Consider the following 27,993-nt stretch of genomic DNA (forward strand, 5'->3'; position numbering starts at 1 on the left):
ATTTCCATCTGATTTTGAAAACTCCTCCTCACAAAAGCCTTGCTGATGATTTACCTATAAACACAGCATCATTCCTGGGCCAAGATCTTAAAGCTTCCTGTTTAAAAGCATGGTGGATCACATATGATCTGCTGTAGTTCATGAAAAGTTGCTGCCTTTTTTATAATTTCAAGGGCCATTAGGAATGAACATTAAATGCTGGCCTTCTTAGTGAAATGTATCAGTTTTCTCAACCTCCTTACAAGATTACAAATGATCCAAAATGGCGGAGCAAGTTCAGGAATAATTATAGATAACATTTACTGCATAATTTGTTCCGTGATGAATAGATCCAAAGTGACTCTGCAGTTTCAACTAAATCTACAATCTATTAGGTGGTTTTTGTGAGTTAATGGAAATCAAATTTAAAAAACAAATTAATGGGACGCAGGCTTCTCTGATTTGAGTGGAAGTTCTGATTAGGGGGTTCCATGGGATTCGGCACTCACTTAACAGCTTGGTCATAACATAGTAGATATCACCAGAATAAAATGGATGACCATACATTGCCATTCCGATGCTCCATCAGTGATGTTACGTATAACGGTTACTGAAGGCAGTATTCCATATATTAAAAAATGTTGCCGGTATATGACTAGTTACCAAGTAGAGACACAAGGGAAAATGGAAAAATATTTTTGCAAAGGTTTTCATCGCTGAACCTCTCGGCACTCTTTAAAATCTACAATTGTAATCATGCCTTTGATTGACTGCCTTAGTGTCTCCTTATGTGGGAATGTGTCAAATTGTTTGGAATATAAATTCCTGTGAGACACCTTGCAATGTTTTAATTCATGATACCATATAAGTGCAAGCTGCTATTGTTACTATTAATTATTTACTATTAAGCTGCATTCAGTGGTTGATTAATGGCACTAATACATTTATCAAACAGGCTAAAAACAGAAATTACTGATTTATAACTCTTAATGATAGGATTGATTAAAATACAGAAGTAAGGATAAAAATTGCTGAAATTAAACAGGCTTATAGAATTTAAAAAGTGTATAGTCCATAACTAAGGAAACAATCAAAGGAATATAACACTACAGCCCAGCTTTTGCAATAATTGATAAATTGATAACCACACAACTGTAGAAGATGATAATACACAAATAATTGTAACAAACTTGAGGAAATGAAATCATGTGACTTAATTTGACTTAATATTAAAACAACTTTAAAGAACACTATTCCTACAATTTTCTTATTGGATGACGTGACTATCCTTTAGTATGTGGAAGATAATGGGGAAAAAATATTGCCAGATTACAACCAATGTACATTTTTCATGAAGTTAGACACAAAATGCTGGAGTAACTCAGTGGGACAGGCAGCATCTCTGGAGAGAAGGATTTTCATGAAATTATTTTTAAAATACATACATGTGGTTAACCTTTAGCAATGGTTAGAACATTTTGTAAGTAACATCATATTTTCCTTGACTGCATACAACAACTTGTTTTTGGAATACAAGTACTAAACATCAAAACTTCTAATGAATCATTATTGTTTTGAAAATATAATAATGTTCTTAGTTTTTATATCTATCGATTGCACCAACTTATTTTTTGTTCAGCCCAGAAAGTTTGTATTTTTGTGTAGCTTCCAAGGTTTGGAATACAATTTAGAGATTTTGATTTTTGTGCAATTCATAAAATATTTGCAATGATTTGCACTTTTTGATTGTTTATAGTAAATAGAGAGAAAATGCACAAAATACTTTGTAATTTAAGTTACTTCACAAATAAGACGTCAGCAAACAAAATTAATTTGGTGCAACAATGCAGAGTTCTTACAATCATTAAGACATCAGAACTTAATATTATCATTTTGGATCACAATATCTAGGAAATGCATTAAACATTTCTGGTATGTAACCCTTGAGAGAGACTTTCAACATGTACTTTTGGTAAACCACTATGGTGCTGATGAAAACCCTGCAATGCAAACAAACAGCAAAATGACCCTCCTTCCTTCCCAAATTTGGTTGAAAGCAGTTTTCAATAGAATCGTAGGCCTTTGGCATTTAGCTAGTTCTCATATGCTACCTGTGACAGGGGTCATCTGCTGATGGAGAATTCCCATTGGTGTAGGAGGTGGTACTACCCCCATGATGGCACCTACAGGTGTACCAGCCCGTGGGGAGGCACACTGCTGCTGCTGAGCTGCACGCTCTCTCTCCTGCTGCTCAGCCTGCTTTGCTGCCCGCTCTGAAAAAACACGAACGTATATTCACATGGGCACACCACTCTATTTATTTATTACAGCACAGAATTAGAAATTTGCACTGATTAGATAAGGAAGGTATTCGCTTCAATTAATAATTTCACGAAGAATAACCTACATTCCAAACCCGAAGGGATTGTAACCATTTTGTCAAGTTAAAATGAAATCCACACTATTGCCAGGATAACTTAACAAAGCCTTTTCCAAAATGCTTTCAATGAGAGATGAGACAACTCCTCTCAACCATTTGCTTATAGACTTGGTACCCAATAGTAAAATTTGACCAAAAGGAACAGCACTTCTCAGCATTTCTGGTAATCTCTTCAAGTGTGTGAAATAACTCTATTTTGTAAGAGCCTGGCAAAATCTATTTCTAATGCCACAATTAGCAAATGCCATGGCCGGCAAATCAAGGCAGACTGAAAAATGAAAGCCTTTCATTTTCTTTCAAATTAATTTATCCTTGAGACGGATCTTAATAAACCTTACGGTGTACGAATAATACATTTAACTCAATAAGTGTTCAGATAGCTGGCAGTAAATTCAAAATCGCATTACTTTGAAGTAAAAGGAATTGTAAAGATACAATGTCTGTATCTAGCTGTTGGTTTAACATAATTTAATTCAGGCACAAATTAGCTACTGTGATGTCAGGTTATTTTTTAATAAAACACTTTAAATGTCTTTGCTTTAAAAAACAAATAATAAGCTACCTTCATACTCTGCTTTTTTGACAGCCTCAAGGTTTCTCCATTCCGTACCCACAAGCCTACTCAGCTCTCCAAAAGAGAAGTCCGGATGCTTGGCTTTGATAACAGCTCTCATTTCACTGCTAAACAAGATGTAACCACTTGGGTTAGTCTTCCTCTTTCCCTCCTTCTGTTTAGTGCCCTTAATGGATTTTGGGGTTGACTACAAAAAAGGAACATAGGACAGTTGAGAACGTTAGCATTTCTAAGCCATATAAGCTTATGAGGAAGAACTTTGAGATACGAGTTATATCTAATCCGTAGGGCAAAAACATATCCCTAGGTTCTTACCTTAAATAACCATACTATAAGCAGTTGAAAAAACATGTCAACATATAACATTTATACACAGATTACTGATCTATAGTGAAAGCCTGCTAATTAACTGAAACAGAAATTAACAAAAGCAACTTTAAAAAAAAAAAAGATAAAATGAACTGTTATTGGCCCAAATGTCATACTTGCTTATTCTAATTGAAGCATATTTTTGAGTCGATTTTAAATTTCTATAGTTTTTCTGGTCCATTATCAGAGCTTCTCAGCCTTCTCTCAAGCAACTGTCAGTGCACTTTGGAACTGGGAAAGGAATGCTCAAGTGTGACTATTCTCAGCCATTTATTTAGTAATGTTACAGCTTCATTTAGCATCTCCCAGTTGGACTATGGTTACACAGGGCACAGGATTATCTGTCATCTCATAATTTTCTCATGTATATAAATCAAAATGATTTCAATTGTTTCATTGATCAATTTGTGAACCTACAAGAATGACTGGTGCTCAAAACACTTTGGACCAAAAGAACAATAAAATGTTACACAACAGCAGACAATTGTATAAATAGAAGATTCACCTTTTTAATGCATGAAACTGTGAATGCATTTTCAAAACTTACTTATTTAGTAATTATTTTTGAGTGAAAATTTAAATCTTCTCCCCATAGACTTTCTTGGTATCGCCAATCCATTTTTTCATAACAGAAAATCCACAAGCTTACTCTTTAACATCCGGCTTAAATTAACTGTAGAAACTCACCGCCATGTAAGATGACGAACATGTTTAAGAAGGAACTGCAGATGCTGGTTCAAACCGAAGATAGACACAAAAAGCTGAATTAAATCAGGACAGGCAGACTGAAGAAGGGTCTCGACCTGAAATGTCACCCATTCCTTCTCTCCAGAGATGCTGCCTGTCCCGCTGAGTTACTCCAGCTTTTTGTGTCTATCTATGACTAACATGTTGACTAAAAATGAGTTTTAATATTCAGAAGTTCTTGGTTGAGTTAGGTTGGTTGCTGAGCCATTAACAATGACCTTAAATGCTATGGAACTGGATGATTCAGATATCACATGGTTAAGTTGGCCACCATAGCCACATTTGAAGTGAGATTCTGTATCACATTTAGCACCTTGGAACCATTCCAACAAAGGTAACCACTTTTTCTAAATATTGATTTTCAGTGCTACTTGAATTTTGTAAATGTTGATGTTAATTATTCAGTTGTTCCAATCCCGATGAAATAGTACAGTCATGATTTATGATGAGAGTTGAGAACAGAATCTACTCAATTCTCACATTCTTTAAAGTTAGAATTACTTTTGATTTAGTTCCACAAAATCTGTAAACCACACCTCCTCTTAAAAAGCCTCATGTGTTTAAATGTTTCTGTACCTGTAGAACACCTCAGCAAGATCCGATTACTGTACCTGTGGAGGTGTATAAGGAGCTATTTCCATTTCATTGGGAACAGGAGTTTGTAACTGAGGCACAGATGGCTGTTCAGCAGTTTCAGCTTCTTCATCAACGCCTTCTTCGTGCTCTTCATCAGGTTCCTCAAATTCTGCAAATTTCATCTCTAGCTCCTGTATTTTCTTATCTAAAAGAGGAGATGGTTCCTTGTGGGGAACAATAGGTTTCCTGGAACGATATACAATCACAAATAAGTTTTAAGGAGCAACTGGATTAACGGCAAGTGGTTTTCCTAGAGGAGGCGATCGGTGACCTTTCGGAGGTTGTAAAATTATAAGGGACAATAACGGGGAAGACAGCCACTGTCTTTGTTGCAGTGTAAGGAGACAGGTTTAAAGTGAGAGGGGGATAATTTAAAGGGGACCCGAGGAACAAGTTTTCCTACACAGAGGGCAGTGGATATATGGAATAGAGGAGGTAGTAGAAGCAGGTAGTTACAGCGTGGAAGAGACATTTGGATAGATTCATGGTTATGTTAGTTTTAGAGGGATTTTGACCAAACAGGCAAATGGAATTAGTGTAGGTTGGCATTTTGGTCGGCATGGAAGAGTCGGGCTGAAGGGCTTGTTTCCATACTGTACAAATTTAGTAATCTACAGTAAAGCAGATTTCCATGTTAAATCATTAACAAGTTTCTCTTGAAGGCTTAGACAGCACCATGAATTAAACCAATAATTAAATTAGCGATTGTTATACATTGGGATAATTCTGAATCAGACCCATCACTTGCAATGCCTTCCTGCACTTAGCTGCCCAAGTAAAGTCTGGAGAGTCAATTTAGCTGATCTTTTGCATTCTCTTAGGCAGAGGGGTTTGGATGGTCACAAGGCCTCACCTAATATAATGCCGAGGTCCTGTCCCTATATTTAAGAGGGAGTTAGATGTGGCCCTTGTGGCTAAGAGGATCAGAGGGTATGGAGAGAAGGCAGGTACGGGATACTGAGTTGGATGATCAGCCATGATCATATTGAATGGCGGTGCAGGCTCGAAGGGCCGAATGGCCTACTCCTGCACCTAATTTCTATGTTTCTAAAGGGTGTTAAGCTAATGATGGAGCTTAGACAAAACTAACATTGAATTTCATATATTTAAATGTCTCTAATGCCTAGAAATTATTTTAATTGTTGCTATATAACATTAAAACAAATAAAAATTGACAATTAAATGGATATAAAGCAATTTAAAATATGTCATCTCTTCCTCCTAATCTGCAGGATATCGACTTCCCTCCAAAATGCATGGAGCTTCAGGTCCTGTGTCATGTCAAACTAATGCACGATTTGAGAGGCAATTCTCCAGTAATGTGTGGCAAAATCCCACTAGCACTTAATTTCAACACACGAGCTGGAGCCCTCCAAATTTGTCAGCAAGTCCCGGACTCTCAGTATTTTATTCTTTTCAGAAACGGAACATAATGCATTGACAAAGGACTGCTACACTGTTGGAGGTGTTGTCTTTTTGGATGAAAAAGATCCTTAGATATGATTTCACACAGTGGGGGAGCCAGACCTCACACCCAGGCAAATACGTCCCTTTCAATCAACATTATTAAACCAGTTGCTGTTAGTTGGACATCACCATACAGAAAGTGCCTGTAGTATTTCCTATATTATAACCACACATCTTTAAGTATCCCACTAGTCGAGGCCATGAATTATAATTTGTGCATCACAGATAAAGTAGCCTTCTCAACTGCAGACTAACTGCATTCAAATCAATGAGTAAAGTTTCACCATTAGAGGAATGTTTTACTATTTCACGACAACAAGCCTCACCTGAAATAGTACACTTCATCATCCAGTACTTTAGCAGATAAGGAAAATCGCTTGAGACCTTTAAATCTTTTCATTTGTTTGTCAGTTTCGTTGTAACGACTTTCACAAATGTATACTTCATTTTCATTCACTTCCGTTGGTCGACAAGAGAGGTAGTCTTTAAATGACAATACACTGCACTTGCCTAAATGGAACAGCACCACAAGAATATTTTACATTAAATGTATAATTTAGCAATTACACTAATGCAAAGTGAAATCTGGTTTTGTAATATATTAGCGCATTTTTATACTAACCACCTATTTGAAGACAAAAATTAAATATTTAATTCTGCTGATCAAAATGCCCTCTGACCAAAATAATCAAAATTATACTGGTAAAATTTCAAATATTTTCCAGTACATTTTATAGAATTTATGCCGAAACTTACTGCATTATTGCACTTTGTAATCAGTCCTAAGATATTAATTCCTTACCAATCACACAGGTCATGGTGCAAGTTTCTTCCACATTGCTAAGAAACACTTCCTTCTTGTAAAACATTTTGGTAGGCTCATGCTCCGTCTCCTCAGGATGAATGAATATGGGGCCGAAGAAATATGCAGCACCACCCCGTACCCACATCTTCTCAATCCTATCCACAAGGTGCACAAAAAGCACAAGTTACCATAACATTTACTTTTACATACGGTACTTTACACAAAGGAGCGGTCTGAAGAAAGGATTCGACCCAAAAGGTCAACCATTCCTTCTCTCCAGAGATGCTGCCTGAGTTACTGCAGCATTTTGTGTCTATCATCAATTTTTATAAGACCAGCCACATTTTCAAACATTTGAACCATTCCTACGAGAGTAAAGTAATTCTTTATATATTGTTTTAATAACCAAATAAAGTTAATGCAGGTGCACAACCTTTTATCCGAAGATCCAAATAACGAAAACCTCCGAATAGCGACATTTTTTCAGTCCTTGAAAAAAGGTCCTTGAAAACGTTCACCAAGGGCGGCCCGCAGAGGTGACAGAGGAACCTCCGGTCGGTCCTCGAAGAAAGGGGAACTAAATCCCCATCCATAAAAGAGAAGGTGAGGGTATATTGCGCGGGAGGGTTAATAATTGACAATATGCTGCTGTCTGCCCGCTGAGTTAAAAAAGTTCCCACGGTAGACTCACGATACACAGTGTATCGTGAGTCTTGCGTGGGAACTTTTTTAACTCAGCGGGCAGGGAGCTGCAGATTGTCGCTCCCTTCAGTTTCACCCCACCTACACCCCTCTGCTTCCCGGCCATGTGTGTGACCCCTTCCCTCCCCTCTCCAGCTCCCCGTGCATTGCACCGGCGTAGGGGCTTTGCACTGTCTTCACGTCGGCAATGCCAGTCACCAGAGATGTCAGGACCAACGGAACACCGACCCCCAGGCCCACTGCAAGCACGGAGATCCCAGAGACCCACAGCCAGCAGCAGCCCAGCCCCGTTCCAACTCCAGAGGAATACTGCAAACTAGCGGGAGACATCGGGACCACCAGAAGCCGCTCCCCGGTGGGCGCTACGGCGACAAGTGGCAGTTCGCTCACAGCCCGAGCTGTGCCAGTCACCGGAGACGTCAGGACCAACAGGCCACCGACCCCCAGGCCCACTGCAAGCACGGAGATCCCAGAGACCCACAGCCAGCAGCAGCCCAGCCCCGTTCCAACTCCAGAGGAAAAAACTGCAAACTAGCGGGAGACATCGGGACCACCAGGAGCCGCTCCCCGATGGGCCGCTACGGCGACAAGTGGCAGTTCGCCCACAGCCCGAGCTGGGCCCCCTCATCGGGACACCGACCCCCAGGCCCACTGCAAGCACGGAGATCCCAGATCAGCAACTCCAGCCCAGCCCCGCTCCAACTCCAGAGGGGCAGAAACTGATGGTGCGCAAGGTGCGTCTTGTTCTTGAGGTCGCGCAGCTCGGGCTGTGGGCGAACTGCCACTTGTCGCCGTAGCGGCCAATCGGGGAGCGCGGATTCCTCTGGAGTGGGGGTGGGGGGGGGAGGGGGAGGGGGGTATTGTGCATTTTTATCGCCCCCTGCTATCCCAGGGACAGGGAGACAGGACGTTCACCGCGGGCGGCCCGCAGAGGTGACAGCGGAACCTCCGGCCAGTCCTTGACGAAAGGGGAACTAAATCCCCATTCATAAAAGAGAAGGTGAGGGTACATTGACCGGGAGAGTAGGAATCCCAAGACAAAGTTGAGTGAGCGTTCACCGAGGGTGGCCCGCAGAGGTGACAGCGGAACCTCGGGTCGGTCCTGGAAGAAAGGGGAACTAAAAAGAGAAGTGGAGGGTATATTGCGCGGGAGGGTATATCGCCTACCTGGAAGAAACCAGACATTTTTTCCAGGATGTCGTCTGCACACCAAAGCTCACGTTTGGCGCCTCTGCTGCACACGGATATAAGAGTGTGAAAATGTCGCCTTAGGCCGCCTAAGGGCATGTAGCCCCGCTAGGGTGACATGAGTGCGGGAGGTGATTCAATGCTGGGGTCACATTTACAAATTCAGGAATTCATTCAACACACTGCATTTCATACAGACATTTATTCTGCAAGAAAAAAAACTACACTGAAGACTCAAACTCTCGCTCTCCAGAGAACTGCCTGATCAGGCCAAACTCGCGATTTTGCGGATATGAGCATCACTCTACCACTGAGCCAGCCATTAAAATTACGCTTCAAAAATTTGAACCATTCCTAAGAGAGACAAGTTCTGAATTATAAAAATGTCTGGTTTAATAGGCTGTCGGAAAAAGGTTGTACCTGTAATAGCATTTTTTTTAAAACATGGTGATTATTGAAAAGCAAACCCGAGTTAATAGAAAATGTTATCTGATTTACCTGCCCACACGTGGTTGGACTAAACCATGAGATTTTATGAAAACACAATCTCCAATCTTGAGCCACAAATCATTATAATGCAGCTGTTCATAATACTGGCAGCCTGGTTCTCCATTTGAAATTTCCACTGGTACATCTTCTCGATCCTGGGCAAAGAGATTGAGTAATTATACATATGTGCTGTCTGGTATTAAGCAGATAATATGCAGTCACTCAGAACTGAAATCTTGATAATCAAATTTTGGAAAAAAGAGTAATAACTGTAATAGTTGGTCAGTTTTTTTGAAAATTCATGTCGATATATCTGATTTTATAACCTCCCCTGGCAAGTAGTTCCAGACACCAAACTATTCCTCACACTTCTCCTTTAAAGTTGTGTAGGATGGAACTGCAGATGCTGGTTTACACAGTAGACACAAAATGCTGGAGTAATTCAGCGGGACAGGCAGCATCTCAGCATCATTCAAGACCCAGTCTGAAGAAGGGGCTCGACTCAAAACATCACCCATTCTTTCTATCCAGAGATGCTGCCTGTCCCGCTGAGTTACTCCAGCATTTTGCGTCTAACTCCTTTAAATGCTCCCATCAGCTTAAATCTATGCCCTGTCGTGTTTCACATTTCCACCTATGCCTCTCACAATTTTAGAAACTTCTATCATCTGTCTCTGCTGCTCAAGAGAAAGCAGTCCCAAGTTTGTCCGACGTTTTAGCTAATACACTTTATTACCAGGCAATATCCTGGTGAATCTCGTCTGTGTCCTCTCCAAAGCTTCCACATCCTTCCTTTGGGTTCGCAACCAGAAGTGCACACAATTCTTCAAATGAAGCCCAACTAAAGTTTTATACATCTGTAACATGACATCCAAGCTTTTATACTCACTGCCCCAAACGATGAGTTGTCTTACAAAAAAATAAATCACCCTACTCATTGGTGTTGCCACTTTCAGGGAGTATTGGACTTGCACCATGAGATCCCTCTGTACATCAATGCTCCCAATGGTTCGGCCATTAATTGCAAACTGCCCTCTTACTTCTGACCTGCTAAATTGCAACATCTCACACTTATCTGGATTATACTTTATCTTGCCATTTCTCAATCCATATTTCCAACTGGCTACGTCTTGTTGTATCCTTTGATAACCTTCCTTATTATTCACAACTCCACAAATGTTGACTTGTCTGCAAATGTACAAATCAACCCACCCACGTTTTCATCCAGATGTCTTATATATATGACAAACAATGGAGATCTTGGCCCTGAACCTTACACAATATCATGTTACAGACGTGCAGTTAGAAAAACAACTCTCCACCACCACTCTCTGATGAAGCCCATTTTACTTACCAACTCGTTTTAGATCCCATGTGACTTCTGAACCCGTCCCCCATGAGAGACTTTGTCAAATGCTTTACTAATGTTCATGTAAAAAACATCTACTGACCTATCCTCCAATCATTTTTGTTACCTTTTCAAATATCACAATCAAAGATATAATAAAAGTTTTCATCATCTTTTGGTATTAAAACAAATGCAATATTTATTTTCTTCTGAGTAAATGGAGATTTCATTTAAATTTTATGGCATGCATGGAGTGTGTTCTGCATTATCACAATGCTGTAGAAAATGCAGTTTCATTAGCTGAAATATACTTGCTATTTCAAAGTAACAGTAGTGCAGGGCTGCCAACTCTTATGCTTTGAGCGTGTCACAGTTTAAGAATAAGGGGGGGGGGGCAGTTAGGACTGAGATGAGGACAAACTTTCTTCACGTAGAGAGTTGTGAATCTGTGGAATTCTCTGCCACAGAAGGCAGTGCAGGCAATTCACTGGATGTTTTCAAGAGAGAGTTACATTTAGTTCTTGGGGCTAACGACATCAAGGGATATGGGGAAAAAACAGGAAAGAGGTACTGATTTTAGATGAATAGCTATGATCATATTGAATGGCAGTGCTGGCTCGAAGGGCCGAATGGCCTATTCCTGCACCTATTTTCTATGTTTCTATGCTTGAGTATATGGCAATAAAACTCGATCACTTGATTTTGAAGCATTCATGCATGGTGGAGGTATAATGTAGTCATAGAGTGATACAGTGTGAAAACAGGCCCTTCGGCGCAACTTGCCCACACCCGCCAACATGTCCCAGCTACGCCACCTGCTTTTGGTCCATACCTCCAAACCTGTCCTATCCATGTATCAGTCTAACTTTTTCTTAAATGTTGGGATGGTCCCTGCCTCAACTACCTCCTCTGGCAGCTTGTTCCATACACCCATCACCCTTTGTGTGGATAAAGTTACCCCTTAAAAAGTTACCTCTTAAAAATACTTCATACAAAAAACATTGAAATCATACTTCTACAGTGCACTAAAACATGATTTTAATACATCAAATTTCAAAAGGTTCCTACCCTTCTTCCACACCCTCTCCCCACTCGGTTGCTCCACTCCCTCACCGGGTACCCCCAAGGCCAGTGATCAGTGATCGCACAGCCTCCCCCCTTTCAAAAACGCTCCAATCCAATTTAAAGCATATATATTGCATTCAAGTGTAAGTTATAAGACTCGCTACAGTATGCACCATATTGCACAATTTCAAGCTGAAAAATGCAAATGTTCCGTACCTGTTGTCAGGTTGAGAATGCAAAGTGGGCTGGGTGAACTGTGATCTTGAGAACTACTGTAAAGGATAGAGGTGCCTTTAACAATTCTTCAAGACTCATGTACTTAAGGAAGGTATTAAAAAAATATAGTTTTCTGACTCTTTTGCAGATGGCAGTGAATTTTCCTAGTTTCCCCTCCCAAATCTGACAAATGTGATCTTTACACCTCCCTGTGGTCATGTCATTTCAGGAGAATATTAGCCAGCATATTGGAGAAAGAAGTATTTTTTAAGATCTTATCTGCTTGATGTGAATTAAAAATCCAATATTCTTCTAATATTACACGCAAATCATAGAAAAAGTTAATTGCTTCAATACGGATTGCATGTTTGACCATACATTCCTCTGGCAATGTGCTGTTGAAGGTCATTTCCCTGAAAAGTTAATTTTCATCCTGATTCTTATGCAACAGGATTCAACATAAATGAAGATACCTTATCAATGATGCTGTTATTCTCGTCACCTTTGGTTTCTTCATTCATAGGTTCGATAGATTCTTTGTTTTCTATTTTGTCTGAATTAGCGAAAACGGAAGCGACGCGAACTACTGGTAATGGTGTGTGTCGTGGAACAAATTTCACTGCACTCAGGGGCATAGTCCACAATTTAATTTTTTTGAAAGATTTGGTCTTTGCTGAATATCGAGATTCACAGACAAATACATCTTCAGCTCGGAAACCTTCAGGCCGAATTTTGAAGTATTCCTGCATTCACGGGCAGTCAAAGAAATGAAAAGTTAAAACACATTCTAGCCATACCATCTCACCCTCATTTACAAGAATTAAGTTGCAGAGATAATATAAATTCTTCAAGGAAAACAAAAAAATGTCAGTACAATTATGGAGACAGGTAAAATCAGGAATACAAGTCTCAATCTAAATTACTTGTAAAGGACAGAATACAGAATGATAATGTAATATTCAATGAGGAGTCCATATTGCCCTTGTGTTAATGGAACATCTTTGTCATCTGCAACAAGAAGTTCCAGATGTAATCAAGAATGTGTTAAATCATCTTATTTCAGATTTGCAGGAGTAAATTTGTTATGAGGTCCAGGAGATACTGAGTTGAGGAGGAAAATGTTGCAATAAGCGAGGTCGGTATTCTAACTGCGCACGTCCAGGTCATAGGTCACTTGCGATAAACATTCTCAGCAGCTGTGCAGCTGCATGTGTGCAGGCCTGCGTTTCGTCCGTGGTCGGGCCCAGGCTCGGGTCTCCGGCGCTGTTGCGTTGCTGTGTCTCCATCCCCTCCCGGGTATCCTGTCCCTGTCCATTGGCGGCCTCAGTTGGCCCTGGGCTGGCGGGGCGCTAGTGGCCCCGGGCTTGCAGCCGGCACGGGGTGGTGGGGGTCTCCAGCTCGGCTCTGCTTCGGCTTCCGGGAACCATCGGCTGCACCTCTCGCCTTGTCCAGTGGCTGTCGGTTGGCCCCCTTGGTGCCAGTGGGGGCCGAGCGCTGGTCATCCACACAGGGTGCTGCTGTGGCTCGGCAGGTCAGGCAACATCTCTGGAGAAGGGTCTCAACCCGAAACATCACCCATTCCTTTTCTCCGGAAATGCTGCCTGTCCCGCTGAGTTGCTGCAGTGTTTTGTGTGTGTCCCTGTTGATGGATGGTGCTCGGCTTTCACTGCCGCAAGGTGGGGTGGGGGGTGCAGCCGGGAGCAGGTTCCTCGGGAGTTGGAGCGGGGTTGGGCTGGAGTTGGCACTACTTCTCCGCGCTGGCTGCGGACCTGGGGCCGCCGCTGCTCTGATCCGACGTCCCGGGATCACCCCGGACGTCTCCGGCCGCCCCGTGGGCGGGGATGGGACCCTCGGGGGGAGGAAACGACACGACACACAGTCCAGAGGTGGTTCGGCAGCGCTGGCAGCGCCAGGGACCTGGATCCTAGCTGCGACGTGGGTCTGTGTGCGTGCAGTAGGTGAGAATGTCTCTCCACTGGTCCAGTCTCTCCCCCTCTCTCGCATCTGCCCCCCTCTTTCTCTCTCTTGATGTTACACCCCACTCCCCCACTACCTGGCACCCCCGTACCTCAGATTCAATATTATTTTACACATAAATTCTGAATAAAGATAAGAATTTATACACAGTTTATACAGCCAGAGCTTCGTTTGCTTTTTCTTTATTGCAAATGATCTTTGACAAATCCCGTGATTCCTTGCGTTTTTAAAGAGTACCTAACTCGCTTATTCAGAATAACTAGAGTTTCAAGTGATCTTTACCATAAAGCGTTAAAGCAGAGGATCAATCAAAGATAATATCATTTGGCTGTGATGTATCTCATGAACAGGTAACCTTCCAAGGTTTCATATCAGAAACGGACATATGAACAAAAGCCCTTTGGGCAGTATCTCAATTGGCTGGTTGCAGAATTCCAACACAAATCCATATTTTTCACAAGAGGATAAAATGTAAAGAAATTGTGCGGGATTCAAAGTCTATTTCTTCTCTTTTTGAATGCTTGGAAAAGTTTACTTTCTAGTTGTACCCAATTCTCCCCAATGCTGGCTTGGCTGTAATTTTCAGCTGTGAATGGACACTGGCTGGGTCTACTTTCTTACTGCAGTATTAGAGAAGCAAGAAACTATTTGCAGAAAAAGATGTAGTGTTCTGCAATTTGGTGACAATGTAATCAAGTACAGTATATATTGCTCTGTATATTCTACAATTCCCAATAGGTGATATTATGGGGTAATCAGAAACCATATACTCACCTTTACAAACATCACTACACATTTGCCTAGAATTTTGCTGACCAGAATCTTGTTATAGTAATCACTTTTGAAAACTTCTTTTTCAAGAAATTTTCGTGTAGCCAAGTGGAAGGTTTCATTTGGCCGATAAAACCAGCAGCCATACAGCCATTTCTCACCTACAAAATATACATTGAATCCAAGAGTTAGTTACATGTTTAAGGGATATGATTGCCAAAACGATCAAAAGCAACAAAACTGATTTTAGGCAAACAGGTATAATTCTAGACTATCTAATAATGAAAGACGTGGAAGGAGGCAAGTGTAAATCTGTTCAGGAAATAAGTAAATAAAAAACAATCATGGAGCATCTCAACTACCTTAATATTTACTGGACAGAAGAAGAGATACTAGGGTAGTTTTTCCAACCCAGGCAGGCTCTATCCAATCGCAATATGTTAAAAAGGTCAACAAATGAAGATGTGATACAGTACCTAGTCATGGGGACAAAATCTAGGCCGATAATCTTTGCTATTTTTTTTTACACTGATCACTGATAAAATTTTGAAATGAATGAACTACTTTAACCACTAAATTAACACACAACGCTAATATTCATTCTTGCCCATTGTGCTGCATGCACATAGATATCTTCTCTTTATTATGCAATGAATCACATGCACGCACATACACTCTCGGGCTCGGACACAGGCGCCCTTGCTCTTGGCCTCCCATCTCAATTACAAACCCTTCACACACATTCCGCTTGGCCCTGCAAACCCACAGTGCTCCCTGCTCCTACACCCCATTCACAAAGGTTTCTCACCTTCCCTTCCATTTCCAGTACTCTGACTTCTTCCTGCCCTTGCACAGACCTTGTCTATTACAACCATTTCCTCTCTGCGCATGCCTGCCCAGATTGCCAGTTGCACGCTAGTCTCCAGTTCCTGATCACAGTCACACTCTCATCCTGGCTGATGACCTTAGCCATACTTTGTCCCAGACTCGTAATACCAGTGAAGCCACAGCCCCTGGCAGTTCACACCACTGCACCTTGCCAGTCATGTTTCATCTGCAGGTCTTGCATGTCACAATCTCAATTAAAATCTGTAAAATGTTGGGGTTTTCTGGTTTTCTGTTTTTGAGAATTGTTCAATGTGACTGGCTGCATGGTGTTGCGGTTGCAGGATACAAGAGATCTCATAAAACTGATTCTAGAAAGAATCTCGACTTCACTGTGGGTGGCTTTCCTCAGGTCAGTACTAGGTGCTACTGCTTTGTTGCCGGCTGTAAAATTTGCGACTACAAACAATACAATAACCCTTTGCAATTACTTTAAATAGAAATGCCAAAAATGTTTAAAAAAAATTATGGACTCTCCCATTTAACTCAACTGGTCACTATTTCTATTTTTCATAACTCCACCATAAATCTCTAACCCAAAATTAAACAAAACCTATCTCTGTAACTGTAAACAAAAATCAATATGAATCAATTACCAGTGTCGTCTTCCCAGAGTCTCTCAATGCAGACAATGTGAGGCAGCAGGTTTGGTTCAGCTGGTTCAACATAAACATAATCTCCCACGTGGTACATGTTGTCTTTAAAGCTACAATCCTGGCTATATGTACGCTGGAATCCATATGTTCCATGGCTTCCTGAGTGATCATCACTCATGTTTTTTTCAGATTCTGTTCAGGAGAATTGCAAATGTTATTTGTGTGCTTAAAATAATTATATACAAATTATAAGATTATAAATATGTTTTGAAAAAGTACAGAAATCGGAAGGACTTCCACCTGGAACCATGTGGTTTAGGTTTTAAATAGAGAATTATTTGTTTTGTGCTGCCTCGATGGTTTAATGAATAAATGAACCAGTCTTAAGCAGGTCATCAACAAACCCTCTGATATAACAGGTTTGGAGATGACTTGTTGGTGTACATATACGGTGAACAGTTAATACAAGGAAAGGTAATTAGCACAATGATATACAACCCAGCAAGCAGTTAGAATCATGCAGCACGGAAACAGGAACTTCAGCCCAACTTGTCCATGTTGGCCACCATGTTTACTTTAGTTTAGAGACAGCCTAAAACAGGCCTGTTGGCCTGCCAAGTTTACACTGACCACAGATCACGTACTCACACTCGTTTTACGCTATCCTACTACTTATACTATCCACTCCCTACCTCAGGGCAATTTACTGAAGCCCTCGCTGGCATGTGTCACTGGGAATAATCCAGAGATTACTACACTTGAGATCCTGCTTTGCAAACCTTTGGCCCAACCCCTTATAATCACTGCAGGACCTCATCCATTTTCCTACTTTGGTCACGTTCGCAACAACTTCATTGCTGTTCACCCCCCACCTTGAGAATGCTCTGCAGCCACTTCGTGGCATCCTGGTGTCCCATTTGCGGCTAGTCATTGTCATGATGGAAGGGAACAAGAGAACATCTGAAATTAACTACTCTATCCATAAGAAAGGCCATGAACTGGGATTAAAGGCATTTAGACAAAATATTCTTCCCCATGCAAGTCTTCGTCATCTCATTTTTAGTGACCTAACATTTTCTATATCCATTCGTCTGATGAGTCATACCAATATATATTTAGGTGGATGAAGCCCTACTTTCATTTTCAATATTTAACATTTTTTAAATAATGTAAATAAGGATCACATTTCAGGGAAGGCTGGATGGAGGAGATTTGGAGTTCAGAAATGCAATTTAACTAATAGCCCTGTCCCACGGTACGAGTTCATTCCAAGAGCTCTCCCGAGTTTAAAAAAAATCAAACTCGTAGTCAGCACAGAGAATGAACGTAGTGGGTACATCGGAGGTCGGGGACGTCTCTTACTGGCTTGTAATGCAAACGGCAGGTACTCGGGAAGACTCGCTAACGGCAGGTAAGCACGGGAAGACCCTTGAAGATTTTTCAACATGTTGAAAAATGTCCACGAGAGCCCCAAGTACCGACGAGTGGCCATTAACGTAAATCTCCGAGTTCGAATCAGGGCAAACTCGGAGAGCTCTTGGAATGAACTCGTACCGTGGGACAGGGGTTTAACCCAAGATACTTTGCCCCCTACAATGACCTAAAAAAGTAAAAAGTAAAAGCTGCTAAAACATTTTACAAAAAATGTCAGTTAAATACCTGATAATTCTTTCTTTTCCTCCTCTCTCTTCTGCTTATCTTCCTCTATTTCTTTTGGCAGCTTCTCCTTCTTTTCTTTTTCCAAATCATGCTGCAAATGTTTCAGAGTGAAGCTGAGAGCTGGTGAAAGCAGAATCTCTCCATTTTTGCACAGTTCATCACGTATCTTAATGAAAAAATGCTGCAGCTCCACTGCATCTTCATAGATTTCTGAATCAGTTCTGAATAGGCCACAAAGATAAATGTTAGTGTTATTTGTGCTTCTGTACATTAACCTTTTTGCTTTCGAAGCTTGATGACTATATCACAGTATCCTTCCAAGGCCTTTATACCCCATCATATATTTCAATTAACTTCACAATTGAGCCCACACGGTATCTGTGTATGGTATGTAGTGGATGGAAGGTAATAAGAGCCGAACATGAGCTTATTTTAATTCACTGTTTACAATATGTGGATGAGCTACTGCAACCAGTCTGTCTTTGGACTTTGACAGGAGATAGCCAAGAGAAATTTGCATACTAATAGAGAAAACATGCAACTTCCAACAAGAGAATATCAGAATCTGGGTATGATAATTTCCCCAGTGTAGCCATGGACAGGGTTCATTGGTGTCAATTGCTGCTTGCTTGACTGAAGTCTGATAATTTTACATTATATTTAATATATATATACTAGACCAAGTACAGACCCATTGATTGGAGGAACACTTGGTCTAGTATATTTATTAAACGTCCGATTGTGTGTGTGTGTGTGTGTGTGTGTGTGTGTGTGTGTGTGTGTGTGTGTGTGTGTGTGTGTGTGTGTGTGTGTGTGTGTGTGTGTGTGTGTGTGTGTGTGTGTGTGTGATATAATATGTGGTTGTCTTTACATCTTCGCAAAAACATTACGCGGTAACGATTTCATTTTTACATATTCTGATTGACATTTTTCCACTCAAGGTCGAGATCGCCTTCACTGAACATTTTATGCTGCATTACTGATTAAAAGTAAGAAGTTTAAAAACATCAAGACTTTGAATTTAAAACGACCAGCGTTCACTGATGACGTCACAATGGCTCGGCTAGCAGTGATCAGCTTCACTGAAGATTTCATCCTATATTTCACGTTATTCGTAAATAAAGCTTTAAAATTTCCAATTTTCACAAGATTTTTACATATTCTGATTCACATTTTCCCCCTCTAGGTAGAGATCAGTCATTGAACATTTTATTTTATTTCTCGACTTATTACTGATTAAAGTTAAAAAATAAATCAAAGTATTTTGAGTTTAAAACAACCAGCTTTCACTGATGACGTCACAATGGCTCGGCTAGCAGTGATCAGCTTCACTGAAGATGTCATCCTATATTTCACGTTACTTGTGATTAAAGCTGTAAAAATGCCAACTTTCACAAGATTTTTACTGTTAAAATCATTCCTGCCAGCTTCCAACACACTTTGATCAAATGCTGTGACACAGGAAACTGAACCTTTCACCTCACAGGAGGGGGAGGGCGAATTGCTATTGCAACATGCAGGGCAAGTGCAATTGGGGGCTACGGGTAGGGAACACGTGCGCTGGGGGAGCACTCAGTCTAATATAACTTTAAAACTCTCAGTGTGTGTGTGTGTGTGTGTGTGTGTGCGCGTCTTTATATTTTTGCCAAATGCTACGTGGTAACGATAAATTTTTTACATATTCTGACATTTTTTACATATTTTCCCCTCTAAGCAATGATCAGCTTCACTTATGATTTGATATATTATTTCACGACTTATTGCAGATTAAAGTTTAAAAAACCTGATGACGTCACAAAGAGGTGGGCGGGCACAATGGCTCAGGTCGACGCCCGTTTCACACAGAATATTCGATGAGCTTCGAGTGATGTCAGGGGGAGGGCCGCATTTAAACTAACAGTCGGCCCGGCTGGGGTTTTACGCGGACATCAAGGAGGCATCAAGACCGCAGCGGTGAAGGAGACATCGAGACGATGGGGTCGCGGCGGTGGTGAGGCATCGCGGTGGTGGGGTTCGTGCCTGTCGGTTGGCCTAGCGACAGTTGAGCTGGGGTTGCCGCCTCTTCTCCGCACTGGCTGTGGCCCTAGGCTCACAGTCAGCGCGAAGAAGTGGCAACCCCAGCCAACACCCCCCGGGTTATTCTCATCCTTCGCCCCCTCCGCCCCGGGTTATTCACACCCCCCCCCCGGGTTATTCACACCCCCCTACCCCCCCCCCAGGTTATTCTTACCGCTGGATTCTTCGCACCCCCCCCCCCCCCCCCCCCCGCACCCTCTAAGTTATTCACCCCCCCCTCCCCCCCTCCCCCCCAGGTTATTCACATTCCCCCACCACTGCCTTTACTAGATTTACTTCGGAAGTTTAGTGCTGCTGTAGTTGCGACAAAACTAAGCAGCCTGGGTTCAGTTCTATCCTTTGATGCAGCTTGCAGGGAACTTGCATATTCTCTCGGAGGTACACAAAAAAGCTGGAGAAACTCAGCGGGTGCAGCAGCATCTATGGAGCGAAGGAAATAGGCAACGTTTCGGGCCAAAACCCTTCTTCAGACTGATAGGGGGTGGCGGGGAGAAGGAAGGAAAAAGGAGGAGGAGGAGCCCGAGGGCTGGGGGATGGGAGGAGACAGCCCGAGGGCTAAGGAAGGGGAGGAGACAGCAGGGGCTAACAAAATTGGGAGAATTCAATGTTCATGCCCGCAGGCTGCAGACTCCCCAAGCGGAATATAAGGTGCTGTTCCTCCAATGTCCGGTGTTGCTCGCTCTGGCCATGGAGGAGACCCAGGACAGAGAGGTCGGATTCGGAGTGGGAGGGGGAGTTGAAGTGCTGAGCCACCGGGAGGTCAGGTAGGTTATTGCGGATTGAGCGGAGGTGTTCGGCGAAACGATCGCCCAACCTCCGCTCGGTCTCACCGATGTAGATCAGCTGACATCTAGAGCAGCGGATGCAGTAGATGAGGTTGGAGGAGATACAGGTGAACCTCTGTCGCACCTGGAATGACTGCTTGGGTCCTTGAATGGAGTCGAGGGGGGAGATAAAGGGACAGGTGTTGCATCTCTTGCGGTTGCAACGGAAAGTGCCCGTGCCTCCACCCCCGATGAGGCGTGCCTCCACCCCCGTTCCCTGAAGAATGAGGACATTTCAGATGCCCTGGTGTGGAACGCCTCATCCTGGGAGGCACGCCTCAAAGGTATGTGGAGATGAGTTTGGTGGGGCACGAACAGGCACAGACAATGGGTCTACCGGGACAGTCAGGTTTGTGGACTTTGGGGAGAAGGTAAAAACGGGCCGTGCGGGGCTGGGGGGAACGATGAGGTTTGAGGCTCAGTCGGGCAGGGCGTGGGAGTTGATGAAGTCGGTGATGGTGCTAGAGATGGTGGCCTGGTGCTCGTCAGTGGGGTCATGGTCCAGGGGTAAGTAGGAGGAGGTGTCCGAGAGTTTTGTAGAGATCGACGCGCCAGACTACCACGGCAACTCCCTTGTTGGCTGGTTTGATAACCCAATCTGGGTTGTTGCGGAGTGATTCGATGGCAGTGCGTTCAGGGGGGGGAGAGATTGGAGTGAGACAGGGGAGTGGAGAAGTTGAGGTGGTTGAAGTCGCGACGGCAGTTTTGGATAAAGAGTTCCAAAGCCGGGAGGTTACGAGGGGGGTTCCACGAGGAGCGGGTGCGTTGGAGACGGGAAAAGGGGTCATCAATGGGGGGCGAGGACTCCTTCCCATGGAAGTGCGCTGTGAGGCGGAGGCGACGGTAGAAGAGCTCCAAGTCGTGGTGGGCGCGGAACTCATTGAGGTGGGGACGGAGGGGGACAAAGGTAACACCTCTGCTGAGGACCGACCGTTCGGTGTTGGAGAGGGGGAGGTCGGGGGGGATGGTGAACACCCGGCAGGGATGGGGGTTGGGGCCGGAGGAAGGCAGGTGGGTGGACTGGGTATGAGGCGATGTGTGGTGGGGGGTGGAGGGTCAGGGGGGGGGGGGGTGAGAGGGCTGTAATGTGGGTGGGGAAGAGCAGGGGTCACATAGTTAGAGGGGGGTGGGGGAGAGTCAGTGGAATAGCCACGGAGGTTAGCAAGGCTGGGCAGACTGGCATTAGGACCCAGTGGAGTCAAACCCAGGAGAGTGGAAGTTAGCAGCGTGGAGGCTTCAGGCCCAGTGCAGAGTCCTGGCTCCAGGTAAGGCGACGGCTGTGGGTTGCTGGAGGAAGTTGGAGTGGCGAGGGTCAACGGACCCGATGGTGGGAGTCCAGTGGCATATTCTCTCTGTGACTGTGGGGTTTTCATGGTGCTCTTGGTTGTTGGCTTATTTCAAAGACATACAGATTATTATGTAAATTAGCTGCTATATATTAACCCTTGGTGTAAATGGATTGGGGAGGAGGGGCGTTAGTGGTTATGTACCACAGGAAAATATTACAGGGAAATAAATGGGAGGATGGGACATCTCAAAAACCCAAGGGATCAAAAGACCTACTTCTTTGTTGTTACGAATCGAAGAACATTTCCATTTAAATCTAGGGTTACACAAAAAAGCTGGAGAAACTCAGCGGGTGCAGCAGCATCTATGGAGCGAAGGAAATAGGCAACGTTTCGGGCCGAAACCCTGCCTTCGATTCTCCAGCATCTGCAGTTCCCTCTTAAACTCCATTTAAATCTATATCAGTCTTGTAAAATTAATGTTTTCTTTTGTCATTCACTTTAACGGTTAAAAAAAATATATATATATTTTAATTCCATTTTCATGGATGCATTCAGTTTACAACACAGAACTATTTAGAAATAGATAAGTTGAAAAATAATTGTTGCTGGGCAAGGATGTGCTGATGCCGTCTTGGCTGTATTTAATACCCTCTCATGCTGCACATCATGTGGCCATCTTGTGCCTTTATAGTGCTTTGGCACTTCTTAGATGACCACAGCTGGACCAGTAGAAAACAAGTAGAATTTCATTAGCTCTTTTGCGCATTAATTAATAAATATTGAACTTAATTTCAAAATTTGTTGAGGTGGAATATTAATACTTAATCTCCATATTGGTATGCCAGTAGTAAAAGCAACAGGTGGCTGGAGATCTTTTTGCTACCAATAAAAATTCAATGATTCAATAATAAAGTCTCTATATTTTTCCTTGAAATTCATTTCTAACGCATGCATCGGGAATGATATTGAATGTTGCAGATATCTACTAATAATATTGATCAGGAAAATAAATAGCCTTAGTGAAGAGTTGATCTAATTAAAGAAGAAGGTTTGTGCTTCCCACAGACTCACCTGTTTAACCGCCTTGCTCTTTCCAACACTTCAAACATGTGCTCCTGGAAAACATCAAGTCTTCTATATCGATTAGTTTCAATATTTTTTCGAATAATTTCAAAAGTCAAAGGTGGCTTGTTAGGGGTGCTTGGATCAGTCGCTGGAATCTCTGCTAAAGAGTCACTATAACATCTCCCTTCATCATCCTGGTGGCTAAGGACAGAGACAAATAGGTTGTGTATCAACTCCTGTATGAGTAACTTTACATTGGGAATGTGTGCATCATCTTCTCCATCCAAATCCCTTTTGGTTTCCAGAAGGACTTTGTGAAGGACTAGTGCATCTTTATAAATAAGAGATTCTGGTTCGTTGTAAGTGCAAGCGTTGTTAAACATCAACACAAATTCATCAACAAAGGAGTCGACGTCCTGGTACTTATTAGACATCATGTGACTCTTCACTTTCTCCATGTCAATTGGTTTTTTAATTGTTAAATAGTAATCTGGGAGTTCCGATCGAGTAGGTAGTCTGAGAAAGATGGCACTCAGTCTTCGGCCTCTGACATCTGTGTAATTTTTTACTGCTTCGTATAACTCATTTAGCTTTTGCTGCAGAGGAGTCAAGTATTTGGATTTTTTGGGCGAAATACCACTCTTCCTGCCTGAAAATAAGTCAAAAGTGTTCAATATTTAATTCACATGGAGTAACCTTCCATATCAAAAGAACCCTTTGAACAATTTCCAGTTCAAAACTGACAACCATTTGCAATAATTACAAACTATTAACTAGCTATGAATAACATTCTTCTTTTTCAAAGAGCAGGATTTCGATGAAAAGTGGAGTCATACAGCACAGAAACAGGCGCTTCAGTCCAACTCGCCCATGTTGACCAAGATGCCCCACCGTTCTTAGGCCGCTAATTCTTTAATTCCATCTTTTAGAATGTATCCACTTTTGACCCATATTCCTCTAAACATTTCCTATGCATAGGTATGTTACAAAACCTACCTGAATCGTCATTGAGAATCTGCCCTACCCCGTGTGCGCGATTTTGGCGCTGTTTAGAGGGGTCGGGTTTAAAACGCGATTTTTACTATAGGCTGTTGCAATCGAAAATGTTCAGCCTAGTAAATCATTAACGGAAAATCGCTGAAAGACCCCTTAGCAAAAAGTATTATTAGTTTTTATGGCCTTGTATAATAGTTATAGTAGTTTAAAAATCACTCTCTAAACCCGCGACCTCTCGCAGCCCCAGGGTTTTATAAAGCAAACAATTAAAGGTATGTACCTTATTTTTACATTAAAAGGGGCTTCTTAAGAACCCTGTTTATAAAGTTTACTATAGCGAGTAGTTCATTTTGGGCTCTTTATATCCCGCAGTATTTTTCTGGGCATTTGAGGGCGCAAATCCAGCGCAATGTGAACGTTCTAAACCAGCGCGTTCACAGGATCCCACTAGAAAGCTGATTTAAATGGACTTTAATTTACAGCAATTGGACACTAAATTCCTTCCATTTGGCCTATAAATTGATGCAAATGAGATTTAAAAATCATGTTTTATTGTGAATTATTTGTGAATATTATTTGGACACTTAGGCTATTTAAAAATGTTAATCATTTATTAAGAAAAATGGATAGAAGTTTAGATCTAGTAATTGAAGTTTGAAATTAGCTACAATTGGGTAACTAACTAACTAATTATATGCTTTAATTTCAGGTCATCCAAGTAAGATTATTTTATATTTGTTTCAGAATGGTTCAATCTATGATAACTGAAAATTTCATTCAGTTCTCTTAATTTTTAAGAAGGTTATGGGCTTTTGACTGTCCATGATCACAGCTTTTTTGTTATGTCCATAGAAAATCAATAGGGAACAAGATGCTAATTTCCGAGTATGAAAATGGCCATAACATTTTTATTACTTGAGATATGAAAGTGAATAAGGTGTCAAATTAAACTTATTGTTATGCTTTATCTGATGGGATAAATTGCAGACTTGATTTTTTAAATCTCAAAATTTTGTAACATTGCTACTATGCATGTACCTGTCCAATTGTCTTTTAAATGTTGTTATTGTATCTGCCTCAACTACCTCCCGTGGCAGCTCATTGCATACACACACCACCCAAATTTTTCTAATTTCAAATTTTTGTGAAAAATTTGAAATTAGAAAAATTGGACTACTGCTAAAACTAATCAGGAAATGGACCCGATTGCAAGCACAGGTAAAACATTCAGGAAAGCATCAGTGGCTGTGACAGAAATGCAAATATGAACCAAGACAAATATAGTGAGGACTATACTCAGAATGTTGAAATCATTCTGTTGAACCTGCAGCAAAGCGGCATTGCAGGTAGTCCAACTGTCTCACAGCCCTTGAATTAAATCAGAGTCATGGCCATCGCCATACAGCATGGAAACAGCCCCCTCTGCCCACTATATCCATGTCAATCCTTTTGTTAATCCCATTTTCCCACAACAAGACTGTATTCTTCTATGATTGGCTTATTTATTTTCCCAAATGCCTCTTAAATGTTGTAATTGTACCTAACTCCTCTACCTCCTGAAAGTGCATTCCAGGTATCAATCACACAATTTGTTCAGAAACTTATCTCTTGGGCTTCCCTTTAAAATGTCTATCTCTCACCTTAAGATGTGGTGTGGCGACGCCTAACAGCAGTGCAGTTCGTCTGTCTTTTTTAATTTTTTGTCTCGTCAAATGTATGTTTTGATTCTAGTTTTATGATTTTTTTAGCTGCGTATATGTGGGGGGTGGGGTGGGATAAACCGTTTAATCGCTTCCCTGTACGAGGACCCGACTTTTTCCCTGTCGGGTCTCCGGTGTCGTTGGGCCTAACATGGTGGAGCCGGCGGCGGTCTCCAACCGGAACCAGCCTGAGGGCTCCAGTCGCAGAGCCTGCGGACTCGCCATCGCGGAGCTGGCCAACTTCGGAACGGGAAGAGCTGTGGTGGCGCGCGGCTGCGACCCGACTTCAGAGCATCGGAGGCACCGGCCGCAGGCCCGGTGGACAGGAACATCAGGAGCTCGCAGGTCCCTGGTGGGAGACCGCTTTTCGGAGCACCCGCAACGGCAACTTCTCCCGCTGGAATCGTGGGGTTTAAATGACTCTGAGCGGGGCCTAACATCGCCCAGCGCGGCTTAACGTCCACGGGACTTATCATCGGCCGCCGGGGCTTTAACATCGTGAGCCCCAGTCACCTCGATGTTGCAGTTGTACTGCTGGACCACAGGAGAAGAACAAAGGGAAGAGATAAGACTTGCCTTCCATCACAGTGAGGAGGTGTTGGAGATTCACTGTGATGGATGTTTGTGTAAAGTGTGTTAAGTGTGGGTCTTGTTTTTTTTTGTAATTGTTAAGACTGTAGAAAATGCAATTTTGTTCAAACCAAGCTGTTTGAATGACAATAAAAGGCATTCTGTTCTATTACTACACCCTCTAGTTTTGACATCCCTAACATGGGAAAAAGATTTGCACTCTTTACCCTATCTAGCCTGTCATAATCAAATATCAGGTCGCCACTCAGCCTCTTTCACTCAAGTGAAAAGGAAAGCCCAGTCTATCCAATCTCTCCCCTTAACTTAAGTCCTCTGATCCAAGCAACATCTTGGCGAATCTCCTCTGCACTCTCTCCAACACAGACACATTGGACCCCCATGGAGCTCTCTGTATTGAGTTTGTAAGATTTCTTCATGACTGCTTGGGTTTCTTTCAGATACTTTATTTTCCTCCCATATCCCCCAAATATGCTGATTGTAAGGTTAATAGGTCAATGTAAATTAGTTGCAGGCGGAACAATCAGGGTATGGAGGAGGAGTGGAGAGGAGATTGTGGGTGAATGGGATGCTCTGAGAATTAATGGGTCAAATGGCCTCATTCTATATCACAAGATAATATATACAATCTTATATACAAATATATTTTGAAATAAAAGCTAACCAAAAATACAAATAAAAGTAATATTAATCAACTTACTTAGTTTCAGTTTAGGTGAAGCGGTGTCATCATCAGGTAAGGGACCCAATTCTTTTATTTTATCTTTTAGAATTTTCTCCAGTATATTAGCATCATTGTATACCTGTGTGATAATTCAACAATTTTCATTTAATCAGTTCTGTGGAAACCCGAACAAGATACTGTTAGATGATACAGTGGTATAAATAGGTGTTTTCCATCCATTAAATCATATATCAGATTGGAGTATCAGCAAGAAAACTTCAAATTTGGGGGAATTGTATATTTCACAACTTTTTCAGGTTGAGGGCTGACTTCCTCTAAAAGACCAATCCGATTTTCTAACATAGCGGCACAATGAAGAGTTTAGTACATTAATTTGCTTTCCATTTTGTTAATGGGTTGTCCTCCAGTATTTTACTGTTGAGAAATCTAGTCAAGTGCCCATCAATGCTGTTTCTTCTTGAATGTACAAGGAGTTATGTTTTTATGATTCAAATGAACTGCATCTTACCATAACTAATTTACATACCTGTGAACCCTCTTCATTATAGTGTCTTGCATTTCGAAACATTAACTTCAAATCATCTATAAATGCTTCATCGCTTGTATATTTTTCATTACGTATGTTATGTTCCAATATCTTCAGGTCAATAGGCTCCAGGATGACTTTATAATAATCTGGATAATCCTTTTTTGACGGTCTAATCAAAAACAGCTCACAATATCTTCGTCCTGTTGTTAGGTCACGTGACTCGATAATTGTATTGTATAGTACTTTCAGTCTGTGCTTTAAATGAGTCTCAGTTTTTTTTCCAATCCTTTCTAGCTTCTTATTGCTGGAATTTAAAAACCTGTGTGTG

At 42.0% G+C, this 27,993-nt stretch overlaps 1 protein-coding gene across 5 annotated transcripts in view; it reads right to left on the minus strand.

Annotated features, from left to right (window-relative positions):
• Window positions 1-27,993, minus strand: part of pbrm1 (polybromo 1) — a 68,412-nt gene that overhangs the window by 9,337 nt on the left and 31,082 nt on the right. For all 5 annotated transcript variants that reach the window (XR_008724813.1, XM_055648292.1, XM_055648291.1 and 2 more), the window contains exons 14-26: window positions 27,663-27,984; window positions 27,152-27,254; window positions 23,174-23,816; window positions 17,914-18,134; window positions 16,255-16,446; window positions 14,777-14,934; window positions 12,499-12,768; window positions 9,406-9,551; window positions 7,015-7,172; window positions 6,539-6,722; window positions 4,721-4,931; window positions 2,982-3,180; window positions 2,091-2,252 (exon numbers count right to left, since the gene is read on the minus strand). Coding sequence is in view for 4 of the 5 variants with exons in the window: in XM_055648292.1 (XP_055504267.1) it covers window positions 2,091-2,252; window positions 2,982-3,180; window positions 4,721-4,931; window positions 6,539-6,722; window positions 7,015-7,172; window positions 9,406-9,551; window positions 12,499-12,768; window positions 14,777-14,934; window positions 16,255-16,446; window positions 17,914-18,134; window positions 23,174-23,816; window positions 27,152-27,254; window positions 27,663-27,984 (2,969 nt within the window). In the remaining variant the exon portion in view is untranslated. The remainder of the gene's footprint in view (window positions 1-2,090; window positions 2,253-2,981; window positions 3,181-4,720; window positions 4,932-6,538; window positions 6,723-7,014; window positions 7,173-9,405; window positions 9,552-12,498; window positions 12,769-14,776; window positions 14,935-16,254; window positions 16,447-17,913; window positions 18,135-23,173; window positions 23,817-27,151; window positions 27,255-27,662; window positions 27,985-27,993) is intronic.

The sequence above is a fragment of the Leucoraja erinacea genome, chromosome 16 (genome assembly GCF_028641065.1).
Source record: "Leucoraja erinacea ecotype New England chromosome 16, Leri_hhj_1, whole genome shotgun sequence".
In the NCBI taxonomy this organism is placed as follows: Eukaryota; Metazoa; Chordata; class Chondrichthyes; order Rajiformes; family Rajidae; genus Leucoraja; species Leucoraja erinaceus.